This window comes from Benincasa hispida, chromosome 3, assembly GCF_009727055.1.
Source record: "Benincasa hispida cultivar B227 chromosome 3, ASM972705v1, whole genome shotgun sequence".
Lineage (NCBI taxonomy): Eukaryota > Viridiplantae > Streptophyta > Magnoliopsida > Cucurbitales > Cucurbitaceae > Benincasa > Benincasa hispida.
In genome coordinates this window covers 47,171,474-47,184,885 of record NC_052351.1, presented here as the reverse complement: position 1 = coordinate 47,184,885, position 13,412 = coordinate 47,171,474, and the positions used below count along the sequence as shown (strand labels likewise).

Here is a 13,412-nt window from a genome sequence, read left to right as displayed (position 1 = left end):
ATATATACATAATATGATGTGTGTACATATATGCATGTCCATGCTTAATTATTATGCCCTAATTTAGAGTCCTGGTTAATTATTTTTCTTAAAAAAAAAAAAATAAATAAAAATACTTTTATATCTTAAATTTTTCAAAAAGTTCTTTAAATAATTTTTTATTGTAAAGTAATTTTATTAATCACCTTAAAATCCTTTTTCAAAAATTTATAGTTTCATGTCAATTGATTTTGGATAATTGTAATGAATAGCAATTTTAAGGTTAATAATTAAATATACAACAATATTTTTGAAAAATTATAAATATAGTAAAATCTATTAACGATAGATTCTAAGACTCCAAGAGATTTAAATTTTGTTTGTATTGTGCTAAATCTGTTAATATTTGCATAGTAAGTAAAATTATGATATTTCAATTTCTCTCTCCGACATCCAACGATGTAAAATTGGTATCCACAATTTAGCATGGAGTCTCACATGAGATGTAAAAGGGAAGAAGGTTCATTTGAAGTTTCCCAACATATCTAGAGACAGACACGAGTCTTGTGTCTTCTCCATGAAGATCTGTCTTTCCCTTTGTCTGGGTAGCTAGGGTTTCTCTCCCCTTGCAAGTGGGGTAATAGATCCATATCTCTCTCTCTCTTCTAATCATTCCAAACTTTAAATCTCTCTCTGGTTTTGTGCATACAAAGGAAGAAAGTTATTCATTTCAGATCTCTGTGGAAAGTAAAATAATCATGGAAGCAGCAGAATGTTCAAACACAAGAAGTAGTGATGATGATAAAAACAAGTCAGAAGAAAGCAGTGAATTGGGAAACAATGAAGGGAGCTCAAGCAACAGCACAATTGAAGAGAATAATAATAGTAATAATAATGATGAACAACACAAGACGAAGCCGCCCACTGTCAGACCTTATGTTAGATCCAAACTCCCAAGACTCCGTTGGACTCCCGATCTTCACCTCCGTTTTGTTCATGCTGTTGAAAGACTTGGTGGTCAAGAAAGTAATTTCCTTACTTCTTTTTCTTCCTTTTTTTCTCTTTTAACTACTCGGATCGGGAATCCAACCTCCGATCGTTGAGTTAACTTTGCTTTAGCTTCTTCTTCTTCTCTTTATTGCTCGTCTCCTGATTTATTAACATAGTTCACTAATTATAAGGTGGAGGATTGAATTATCATGTTTGTGATAATAATTAATGTCTTGTGTATTGAGATATGCTTAGGTTAGCGAGTGATTTAAATTTAACCTAATATTTTTTATATTTAATCCACTTTTGGGTTCAACAGTGATTTCTTTTTTCTTTTGAGTTCAACAATTTTTTGGAAGGTAAAAATCAAGTCATTAATTTTTGATATAGTAATTAATGCCTTCTTGATTGAGCGGATTGAAGTGGGATCACAATTTAATCAAATATTAGAGCAGACAGTTAGAGTTTTTTTTTTTTTTTTTTTTTTTCCTACCTGAAAATTTTATTACTTTTAAGTTTTTTTTTTTTTTTTTTTTCCTACCTTCAAGTGATTTAAGGCTTTGTTAATTAGGGGTTATGTAGATATTTATCAAATTCTCTCACTTTTTACCTCTTTCTTGGGGTGAATTACAGGAATTGATTATGTCTTCTAGATTGTTGTTAATTTTCTATACATATGTTATGTATTGTTTTTTTAATCTAATTTTTGATGATTTTGTTGTATGTATAGATGCTACTCCAAAGTTGGTTCTTCAGTTGATGAACATCAAAGGACTAAGCATAGCCCATGTCAAGAGCCATCTTCAGGTTTACTGAGCTTTCTCTCTTTTCAAAAAAACTTTATCGTCATTAACTATTTTGTTTTTATTTTTTGAAAATTAAGTCTTCTTCTACTTCTAAGTTTCTTTCATTGGTTATATATTTTCTACTAATGTTTTCAAAAACCAAACCAAATTTTGGAAACTATGAAAAAATACTTTAAAAACTTGTTTTTAAAATTTGGCATAGAATTCAAGTCTTTTGTGTAGGAAAGATAAATACTATGGCAAGAAATAGGGAATAAATGAGCTTAATTTTCAAAACCAAAAACTAAAAGCTAAATAGAAATTTGTAGGTTAAATTTCAGTCTCAATTTCTAATATTATTCTTTTCATTACTTTCAGATGTATAGAAGCAAGAAGACTAATGAACCAGGCCAAGGTATAAATTAAACTTTTTATTAAGTTTAATCTCTACATTAATTCCCAATATTTAATTTCTTTCAATAACTTGTAATGGAAACTATGACAGCAATGGGGGATCAAAGGCTTCTTATGGCTGAAAGTAGTGGAGATCGCAACATATTTAATGTCAGCCAAATCCCAATGTTCCAACGCCATAATCAAAGCTACACCTCCAATATTTTTGGGTAAGAAACCGGTTCGACTTTTGAAATAGTAGTATTATTTTTAAAGAACTTTTCAAAACTCGAATGAATAGGTTTTTTAATGATCGAAATGATGTATTTTTTCTTTGAAAAGTCATTCCAAACTAACTCGACTTTCTTGTTAGATTTGGAGGGTCATCATGGAATGCTATCGAAAACAAAACAATACAATCACCATATATGGAGAAGGCAGCCTCAACGACGACATTGACTCAAGCAAGATCGAGCATATTCGGGAGTAGTAAAAGCACTGCCTACAACTTTCGCAGCTCGATCAGTGAACCGAATATGACGACGACGAGCAAAAGGCAAGAAGAGAGGGAAAAAGAAGATCCATGCAGTGGTATTATTCCACAAAAAAGGAAAAAGGCCACAGATGGAGAAATTGATTTGAGTTTATCCCTAAAGATTGCACCAAGGGAAGAAGAGATCAAGATTGATAAGAGAAGGAGGATAGGAGGAGATCAAGATGAAGAAGATGAAGAAGTTTTAGAAAGTACAACTGATTTATCTCTATCTTTGTGCTCATATTATTAATTCAATGTCTCCTTTATTAGCAATGGAAGAGGAAAAAGAGAAAGAGTAAGCAATACGACGACTTCTCAAGTGGTTACACAATTTAGTATTACTCTTGATCAAGCACATTTAACTGAGGAGTTTTGATCAGATCTAGTACTATGTACTGATATGATCACACTCAAGGAGAGAATAAGTACTCTGAATCTGACTATATGAATATTCTCAAGAGGTCAAATTCTAAGTGAGATACTGAGGTACTTATTTTCCACTTGTAGCATATAAGTGTGGTGTAACATTATTTTTCTTCAAATGTATATTAGAATTCAGACATGATTATAATGCTAAATATAAATATTCATGTTGTGTTTTTTTTCCTTCTTGTCTCTTTTCATTCTTTCACATTTTCAAAATGACAAACCAGACTTAAGGCTTTGGAGTTTTTTTTTTTTTCCTTTTGTTTTTGTTGGTTCAGTACTTAACTACATTGCCAATTTAAGCAATCTTTCTTTTCCTAATATATTATGTATAACACATAGTTCTAGTTAAATAGGCAATTTAATCTCTGAATTTTTGGGATTTGTGTTGAAATTTAAAAATGAGTCTAACAAGCTCTCTGAAATATAAAAAATATTAGGTTAAATTTATTTGGTTCTTGAACATCCATTAAGTTTTACTGTTAAAATTGGTTTACCCATGAAGTTGGATGCTAGATTTGAGTTTTTGTACTTTTAGATAGTTGTGATAGACAATATTATCAATGTCTATTATAGATGGATGCTAGAAGTCTATCAACATCTATCAGTGATAGAAATTGATACAAGTCTATCACTGATAGATGTTAATAAAATTTTATCAATGTTGATACAAGTCTATCACTGATAGATGTTAATAAAATTTTATCAATGTCTATCAGTTATAGATAATTGACAGAAGTCTATCATTGATGGAAGTTGATAAAAGTCTATCAGAATGACCGGAGCTTTTGTTGTTTTTATTTTCGTACCACAGTGAAAAGGTTTGGATATACAATAAGAATCTGGATTCTCGTGTTTTCACCCAGTACAGGTTTTCTTAATCAGATTCCTACTTCAATAAATTCTTCAATCACGTTTCCCATTTTTACAACCACGAAGCAGTTTTAGAAGCCCAATGAAAGTTCCAAAATTCTCACCCAGAAGGTTACAAATCGAAATTCGTAATCATAGATGCAATGATTGGTCTTGGAAATTTGCAGAACTAATCAGTGCTTATCAAAGATCCAAGGGCCTGATTTGAACCACCCAATATGTCTTTTGAAGATTGGAATTTAAAAAGAAAGTGATTTTTATTCAGATTTTCTACCGTAAATCCCATTTTTGTTCTCCAAGCATTTTTCATGATGTTCTTTACTATGTTGATTGCCATTGATCTTTCTGAGAGAACCTTACTAATAAGATAGAAATCTAATTTTTCACTTATTTTCTGGGATGTGTCTTCGTCTAAATCTTCATTCTAGATATTCTCCTCTTCAGAAAGTTTCACTTTTTTCCAATGTAATATCAAGGAATTCAATTCCATTAGATGATCTTGTTTTACATGGCAAAGATGTGTGTAGAATACCAGCAGAAGCTCTCTACGGAGGATCTTGGAGGGATTTTTCCCCCTACTCGTCAATGTTATATTAAATAGATTGTTAATATAATTAAATATAATTTCAAATCAAATCCAGCCGTCTTAGCTCAGTGGTAGAGCGCGTGGCTTTTAACCACGTGGTCGTGGGTTCGATCCCCACAGACGGCGGGCCATATATTGATAATTGGTACAATTATATGTTTTCTACATGTAAAAAATTTTCTATTTAAAAACATATAGGTATTATTAATAATTTCTCTTTTTTAAAATTAGTTTTTGACATTACTCTTGAAATTTTTGCCAAGTACAATAGAAAAAACATTTTTTCAAACTATGGTAAACAATTTTATTTTATTTTATTTCTTGAAAAAGTAAGCATAACTAAACCGATTTCTTAATTTGTTTTCTATTTTCTAACCAACAATTTTAGACTACTGTTAGTCAAATATGAGAATTTGAAAATCACTCTCTTTTAGTCTACAAACTTTCACTATATTTCTAAAGATTGGTTTTTAAAAATTAGATTATAAAACAAATTTCCTTTTTTTAATACAATTATAAAACAAATTTCATTATTAAAAAACATACTTTAATTTATATAAATGTACACTAGGGATGTTCACATTTTCTGATATATATCTCAATGCATGCACATACCTACCTGTTTTTTTTGAGACAAGAATATAATTAATTAACATATATGAATTATATAATTTTATGTATTTGAAATTTTCTAATGATGAATTGATTAAACTATTTGATGTGTTTGCCTCTAGAATGCATGAAGAGCTATTTTATTTATAGTTAAATTATTCACTTCCATGGTTCAATTTGAATATATATTATACGATTCTATGATTCTTTTAGGCTTCATGTGATGTGTTGAAGGCCTTGCTTAATTAATTTATTTATTTTTAACTAGGTAATGTTACTAGAAGTTTAAATTTTTATAATTATTTTAAATACATTCTTTGTGTTTGTAATATTTCTAAAAGTATTCATTGAAATCGACATAATATCAATATCTTTATCCACATTTCTAGAAAATTGAGATGTCGAAATTTTTGTCTAACGTCAATATCATATTTAAACCTTACCCATATTGGTTCATATTCTTATTTTTCAAAATAAAAAGTTTATCTGATCAAATTTGCTTCCCTTGTTAGCTCTCTTCTTAAAATTCGCTATGTCTGACAGTAGATATTCTTCTCCCAAGCCCATGATCTAAGAATTATTTTTGGTTTTGGCTTCTTATCTTGCAATCCCTAAGAAATTATGGAATTTTGATTAATTTTATTTATTTTGGTTTCTATAGATTTAAAATGTTCATTTTGATATGTATATATATAGTTTATGTACATAAGAAATCAAAAGGTTTACTTTTTATATAATTGTGATATGTATTTGATCCATATTTGATGTTCTTATAAATGAGATACATTTCATGTTAGTATAAGTTTATAATCCGTAATATAATAGTGGAATATAATAATTGATGGTTATCTAATTTTCTTTTTTTTTTTTTTTTTTAGTACAACAATTGAGGAGATAGAGTATCTAACCTTCAGCTTCTAGAGACCGTTGAGTTAAGCTCACTTTAGCGTGGTTATATATATATATAAGGGTTGTTTTCAAATATAGTAAAACGAACAAAAATATTTATAAATATAGTAAAATGTTCATTGTCATCTATCACTGATAAACACTGATAGATTTTTATCAGTATCTATCACTGATAAACTGTGACATTTTACTATATTTGAAAATATTTTCAGTCATTTTTCTATATAAAATAATTTTCTTATATATGAAAAATTAGAATGTTTATAATTTCAGAAATAGGTTAATCTTTCAATTCGTTTCAATAGGATTAAAATGATTTTGGGTAAAAGATTAAATTTATAAAATAACTGCTTTTAAAGGACCTTTGTTTAAGGAACTTTCAGTCTAGGTTGGGTTCTTAAGCTGACGGAAACGTAGTACCTCTACCTAGGAATGGACCTGAAAGGTGAACTGAGAAAATATTTTATAAGCATGCAATAAGTGATTAATTTCATTAAAAGAGTTTAATGAACAAAGACACATATTGTTAAACTATTTAATATAAACGTTATATTAAGAAAATTTAACAAAGATTTAGTTAAAATAATTTAGTTGTACTTTTTTTAAGTTAATATGATATGTCGTTTTTCCACTCACGTTCTCCTAAAGAATTCACAGGGTAAGATTTATGCTCGGCTCGTAGTGCTCTAGGTGCACCCTCCCTTGGGAACGTATTTGCAAGGGTCAATATCAAGGTGAATGAAGAAAATATTTATAGTAAGTGAGAGAAATACGCGTGACAACATATCCTGTGGTCTCCTTCGTTAGTTTGTAATATTTCTTTCATGCTTGGCCTCGTGGTGCCCTGGGCGGACCCTCCCTTAGGAAGGTATTTACATGGGGAAGCCATTACAAACTCCAAAATGGATAAGACCACTATAACCAATTGCACCAATTATGTTCTTCCCTAAGACAGACTGATTGGAATGGGGTTATAGGGTTGAAAATGAAAGGCTACACTTAAGATAAAGCATTAAGGCAGTTAATAATTTATTGACCAGCTGAATGATAATTAAATATATATGAATAAGGAATTATTCTGGGATAATATTTAATTGAGTGTATCTCACTCTAGTGATAGGAATAATTGTACAGCCTGAGTTGCATTTATTCCAAATCACTGAATGTATCATTGAAAAATTCAATGATGTTATGGTTCATTAATCTTTGCTAAACTGATTGGATTAAAATGAAAAATGAATTTTACACAAGTGTGTAATATAATTAATTTGTTTTTCTATCAACATATTTAGCTCAATCATTACTTTGCTTGGTGCCAAAAAATTAACTAGAGAAAATTATACAACTTGGAAAAATATGATGAATACGGTTTTGGTAGTGAATGACCTCAACTTCGTTCTCACAGAGGAATGTCCTCCGACCCCTGAGCACGATGCATCATGAAGTGTTCATGATGATTATGAGAGGTGGACTAAGGCCAATGATAAGGCAAAGGTCTATATTTTGGCAGGCTCATTTGATGTCCCAGACAAAAAGCATGAGACCGTGATCACTGCACGCCAAATCATGGAATCATTGCATGACATGTTTGGAAAACCTTCCTCACAAGCCATGTACGATGCCCTTGAGTTCATCTTCAGTGCGCAGATGGATGAAGGATCGTTTGTTAGGGAATATGTCCTTAACATGATGAACCATTTCAATATTGCTGAGATGAATGGAAGTCTCGTAAATGAACCCAGTCAGACGAGCCTTATCATGCAATCGCTATCGGACAACTTTCTGCAATTCCGTAGCAATTGTGTTATAAACAAAGTGACTACAATCTCACCACCCTCCTTAATGAGCTACCATGGGTTCCAATGTACGAGATCTTGTAGCACTTACCAATGAGGCCTTAACAATTAGTATTACGCAGAAGAAATCAATTATAGACACTAATATAATTAGATCTGCACTTCATAGACAAACTTGGGATTTGCGATCCCAAGTAAGATCGGTTCAGGATCATGGGATCCTTTTCTATCAGATAGGAAGAGTTGTTGCATAAAATGTACTTCTAAGTAATTGCTCCATAGATCCTATATCTATCTATATGAAGAAGAAATCATGTAATGAATGGGGTTCTTATTTGTATAAATGGTACTTCGAACTTAAAATGAGCATGAAGAAATTAAAAATACTTCTTTATTTATTGAGGCCATGCGGGTTCTCTGTAATAATTATGACCCATACCCATAGCCAATTTAACTCTTAATATAGGAGCATTCAAATTTGGTTTTTTTGTTATTAGAATAGGTGAATTATTATGGATCCATCCCTCGAAGGAACCGGACATGATAATTTTTCATCATCCGACTCGAACATAAATCAAACGAACCAACTAGATCCAGATAAAAAATCGACATCTTATCCATATCCAAGTATATATAAAATAAATGATTGATTCAATGTAAGAAAAAATTGAGAAGATTCTGTTTTGAAGAGTTACAATTATCCATTGCAAGGAATTCAGTTCTTGCAGATAAATGCTCAATACCCAAGTAGCCTTACAAAGTTGATAATGTTCAAGTGCTTACTGGGTCATCTCAGACCTTGCGATGGAGCTTTAGCCATAAAAAATATCGACACTTTTTACATCCAAAGGATTTACTTGTTACTAATATAGTCTAGCCTATGTTTTTTTTAGATCCCTTGTTTCACTCCGATAATATCATAAAATCGAGTCAACACAGAGGAAATGAATGCATTTTCATACTATTAAGTAAGTGAAATAGATAAAACATAATTTGTATTATGTCATATATATCACCTATTCTACTGGATCTTACCGAGCTTGGTCATGCACGACATGGTCAAGTCTAATCATAGAAAATTCCTCTTCAAGCGAACCAGTTTACCCTCTGTATGGAGCTTTAACGGTAGTTGGAATAAAGACACAATTTGTTGTGAATCCCAATGTGGCAGATAAAAACACATATATTCACACATCCCAATCAATAGTTCAAGTCACACACTCCTATAATCTATTTTCTCTTTGAAGAATTCCCTTCAACTATTATTGAAAAATAAAAAATAGAATTTTGTGGAGTTGAAGGGAAATATCCAAATACATGTCTTTTTTTTCAATAATCCATATTTGCAGCAATAAAATACTCTTCTTCCTCCCCCGAGTAATCATAAATAACTAATTACAAATCTATGATTTCTATTCTCTATAAAGAACCAGAAATGCCTTGCTTACATATCCTGGGGAATTGCATTAACATAAATACGCCAGTAAGAAGAGGTAATACAAAAGTATATAAACTATAAAAACAAGTCAAGGTAGATTGTCCCACACTAGCACTTCCACGTAATAACTCTACCAAAGGTGACCCTATTACTGGAATAGCTTCCGATACACCTATTACAAGATGTTTTTTTGGCCAATAGCTACATAAACACATATTACATTTTGCCCTTGTTGATTGAGAATTGTATCCGTGGCTACTGCAGTTTTACCGGTCTACCTGTCCCTAATAATTGATTCTCACTGACCACGTTTGATAGGAATCATCGAATCAATAGAAATAAGTCCTGTTTGAAGAGGCTCGTATACGGAACGTCTCGAAATAATACCAGGAGCGGGGGATTCAATTAACCGAGAGTCAGAAGATGAAATTTCACCTCGGCCATCAATAGGTTTAGCCAGGGCATTTATAACACGACCTAAATAAGCCTCGCTTACTGGTATCTGAGCAATTCTTCCCGTTGCTTTTACAGAACTTCCCTCCTGTATCAAGAAACCATCACCCATTAATACAACAACAACATTATTTGATTCTAAATTTAGAGCTATACCTATAGTACCCTCTTCAAATTCTACTAATTCATCTGCCATTACTTCATTAATATCATAAATACGAGCAAGGTCGTCGCCCACTTGAAGTACAGTGCCTGTATTTACAATTTTGACTTCTCTATTATATTGCTCAATACGTTCACGGATAATATTACTAATTTCATATGCTCGAATGGTTACCATGAGTATTTCGTAATTCTTTTTTTTTTTTTTTGAGAAAAAAATAATGCATACAGTGGAAGGACTAATCAATTAGTTATTTCTTTCATCATCCCAAACATGCCAATATTAGCACTGATGGTAAGTAAATGTAACTCGTTGACCAGTGGAATCAAATTTCACTAAAATAATTATTTATCAATCGAATCCCTGAAAATGAGGTGATCAAGCCGTACCGTCCAGTACGGCTACCTTATTATGACTTCACTTCAGTCACTAGCCATGCCTTCAACATTCCCCTCCTTGTGGTGAAGGTAATGACTTCGGGCATGAGAACGAATTCACTGCCGTATAGCTGATGTACGATTACTAATACTTTTGGCTTCATGCAGACGAGTTGCAGCTTACAATCCGAACTAAGGACGGATTTTTGAAGTTAGCACACTCTCACAGGATCACGATCGTTTGTCCCGACCATTTTAGCACATGTGTCTCCTAGGGCATAAGGGCATGATGACTTGACGTCATCCTCACCTTCCTCCAGCTTATCAATGACAGTTTGCTCAGGGTTCCAACTAAACACAAGGCTTACGCTCGTTGCGAGACTTAACCCAACACTTTATGGCACGAGCTGATGACAACCATGCACCACCTATGTCCGTGTTCACGAAGGCATCCCTCTCTTTCAAGAGGATTCACGACATGTTAAATCTTGGTAAGGTTCTTCACTTTACATCAAATTAAACCACATGCTCCACCACTTGTGCAAGCCCTTGTCAATTCCTTTGAGTTTCATTCTTGTGAACATACTCCCCAGGTGGGACACTTAACGCGTAGCTACAACACTGTATGGGTCGATACGCACAACGCGTAGTATCCATCGCTTACGGCTAGGACTACTGAGGTATCTAATCCCATTCGCTCCCCTAGCTTTCGTCTCTCAGTGTCAGTGTCAGCCCAATAGAATCCTTTCTTCGTTCTTGTTCTTTTCGATCTCTACGCACTTCATCGATCCATCGAAAATGCCTTCTGCAACTTGATAGTTTCCACTGCATGTCTAGGGTTGAGCCCTGGGATTTGATGGCAGACTTAAAAAGCCATCTACAAACGCTTTACCCCCAATAATTCCAGATAACACTTGCATCCTCTGTATTACTGTGGCTGCTGGCACAAAGTTAGCCGATGCGTATTCCCGAGATACCGTCATTGTTTCTTCTCCAGGAAAAGAAGTTCACGACCCGTAGACCTTCTACCTCCACACGACTCCACAAGATTATTCCACATAGGGTGAGTCAGGGCCTAAGATCAGGCCGAAAGGCGCAGTCGATGGACAACATGTGAATATTCATGTACTACCTCTTGTTAGTCCCGAGGGACAGAGGAGGCTAGGTTAGCTAAAAGATGGTTATTGGTTCAAGGATGCAAGATGCCCCTATTTTTTCACTGTAAGAAGGTGTAGAGAAAATACCTCGAACCAATGTTCGAGTACAAAATGCTATGACGCTAAAATAACCCATGCCATGCTCCTAGGAAAAGCTCAAACAACCTTCAACAAAAGGGTACTTGTACCTGAAACCGAAACAAGTGGGTAGGTAAAAAATACCTAGGGGCACGAGACAACTCTCTCTAAAGAACTCGGCAAAATAGCACCGTAACTTCAAGAGAAGGGGTGCCTCCTTACAAGGAGGGTCGCAGTGACTAGGCCCGGGCGACTGTTTATCGAAAACATAGGTCTACGTAAAGTCATAAGACTATGTATGGGGGTTGACGCCTGCCTAATGTCGGATGGTTAAAGAAGTTGGTGACCTGATGACATGGGAACATTCAATAATAAAATATAACTATTATTTCTTGAAAATGGGTCAAAGCAATACAAAAATGTTTCTAGTGAAACATCTTTCACAATCCCTGGAGAGATAGTTCACTAATAGATCAGGGGATAAGTAATTCGACTCATTCACATCCAGATCATGAATGTTTGGAATCCATATTATGCAAGGAGACATTACTTTTGCTAATTCAAATTGAAGGGTGATATAAAATTGGTCTATTTCTGGCATCATATCCATAGTTAGTGTATTCATCATAGTTAGAAGCTTCAACTCCGTATCAAGATCACGGTCGATATCGCCATTATTATCAATATCGTCACTATCGTCAATAAGAAAACCTTTAGGCTTATTATCTAGGAACTTGTTCAAAAATACTATAATGAAAGGAATATAGGAGTTTTTCGCTAGGTATTTGACCAAATAAGATCGTCTAGTTCCTATAGAACCTATCACTAAAATACCCTTAGAGGGGGATAGGGCTAAGCAAAATGAAAAGAAGTTTTCCATGAGATGGGAATGAAAACTATTAGTCCACACGAGGTTTTTAAATAAATGATTGTTTGATAATGAGCAAGGAATGTTCGTCTTTCTGCCAAACAACATGTATTGAACTTATAATTCATTAGATACTTTTTATGAATGCCAACTAAGTATCATAAGTAAATTACTCCTGGTTGTTCAATCATTTGATAACCAGAGTCATTCCTTGACAAATGATCATCCTTCTCTATTGAAAAAAATGATATGTCTTTTGAAAACATATGCTTATCAAAGATCCAGGAGCCTGATTTGAACACCCAATCTATCTTTTGAAGAGTGGAATTTAAAAGGAAAGTGATTTTTACCCAGATTTTTTTTTACCGTAAATCCTTTTATTTTCTGGGATGTGTCTTCGTCCAAATCTTCATTCAAGATATTCTACTCTTTAGAAAGTTTCACTTTTTTCCAACCTAATATCAAGGAATTCAAATCCATTAGATGATCATGTTTTACATGCCAAAGATGTGTGTAGAATACTAGGATTGCACTACTACCTAGAAGAAGCTCTCTACAAAGGATCTTGGAGGGATTTTTTCCCTTACTCGTCAATGTTATATTAAATAGATATTAATAGACTATGTCAATATAAATAAATATATAATGAAAGAAAAGCATTCATGAACTTGAGCCGTCTTAGCTCAGTGGTAGAGCATATGGCTTTTAACCACGTGGTCGTGGGTTCAATCCCCACAGGCGTTAGCCATACATTGGATAATATCTTCATTAAGAAAAAGAGAAGTTTATATTTGATATTATAGTGATAGAAATTGATTTAAGTCTTATCACAAATAAATGTTGAGAAAAGTATATAAGTGTTTTCTTCAGTATTTTTGTAAATTTGAATATATATGATATGATTCTTTTAGGCTTCATGTCATTACTACAAGAATTTGGGCCTTTCTCGACGGTGAAAGTCGTCAGCATAAAAAATACCGTCAGGTTTTCCCGA

General features: G+C 33.1%; 2 protein-coding genes and 2 non-coding genes across 4 annotated transcripts; 3 read left to right on the top strand and 1 right to left on the bottom strand.

Moving 5' to 3' along the window:
• Nucleotides 1-476: 476 nt before the first annotated feature.
• LOC120074054 (probable transcription factor KAN3) lies at nt 477-2,987 on the top strand. The gene is made up of 5 exons (XM_039027040.1): nt 477-1,005; nt 1,700-1,776; nt 2,133-2,169; nt 2,260-2,377; nt 2,521-2,987. Exons 1-5 carry the CDS (start codon nt 738-740, stop codon nt 2,930-2,932), a joined length of 912 nt encoding a protein of 303 aa, XP_038882968.1. The 5' UTR covers nt 477-737; the 3' UTR covers nt 2,933-2,987.
• A 1,634-nt stretch (nt 2,988-4,621) lies between these two features.
• TRNAK-UUU lies at nt 4,622-4,693 on the top strand. The gene has a single exon. It is a non-coding gene; the product is annotated as a tRNA-Lys (tRNA).
• Nucleotides 4,694-9,620: 4,927 nt separating this feature from the next.
• LOC120073592 (ATP synthase subunit alpha, chloroplastic-like) lies at nt 9,621-10,115 on the bottom strand. The gene has a single exon (XM_039026411.1). It carries the CDS (start codon nt 10,113-10,115, stop codon nt 9,621-9,623), a length of 495 nt encoding a protein of 164 aa, XP_038882339.1.
• A 2,975-nt stretch (nt 10,116-13,090) lies between these two features.
• TRNAK-UUU lies at nt 13,091-13,165 on the top strand. The gene has a single exon. It is a non-coding gene; the product is annotated as a tRNA-Lys (tRNA).
• The last annotated feature ends 247 nt before the right edge of the window (nt 13,166-13,412 follow it).

Coding starts and splice junctions, on each gene's coding strand:
- LOC120074054 (XM_039027040.1), top strand. CDS start 738: ATGGAAGCAGCAGAATGTTCAAACACAAGAAGTAGTGATGATGATAAA. Junction 1,006..1,699: donor AAGACTTGGTGGTCAAGAAA/GTAATTTCCTTA, acceptor TTGTATGTATAG/ATGCTACTCCAAAGTTGGTT. Junction 2,170..2,259: donor GACTAATGAACCAGGCCAAG/GTATAAATTAAA, acceptor AAACTATGACAG/CAATGGGGGATCAAAGGCTT.
- LOC120073592 (XM_039026411.1), bottom strand. CDS start 10,115: ATGGTAACCATTCGAGCATATGAAATTAGTAATATTATCCGTGAACGT.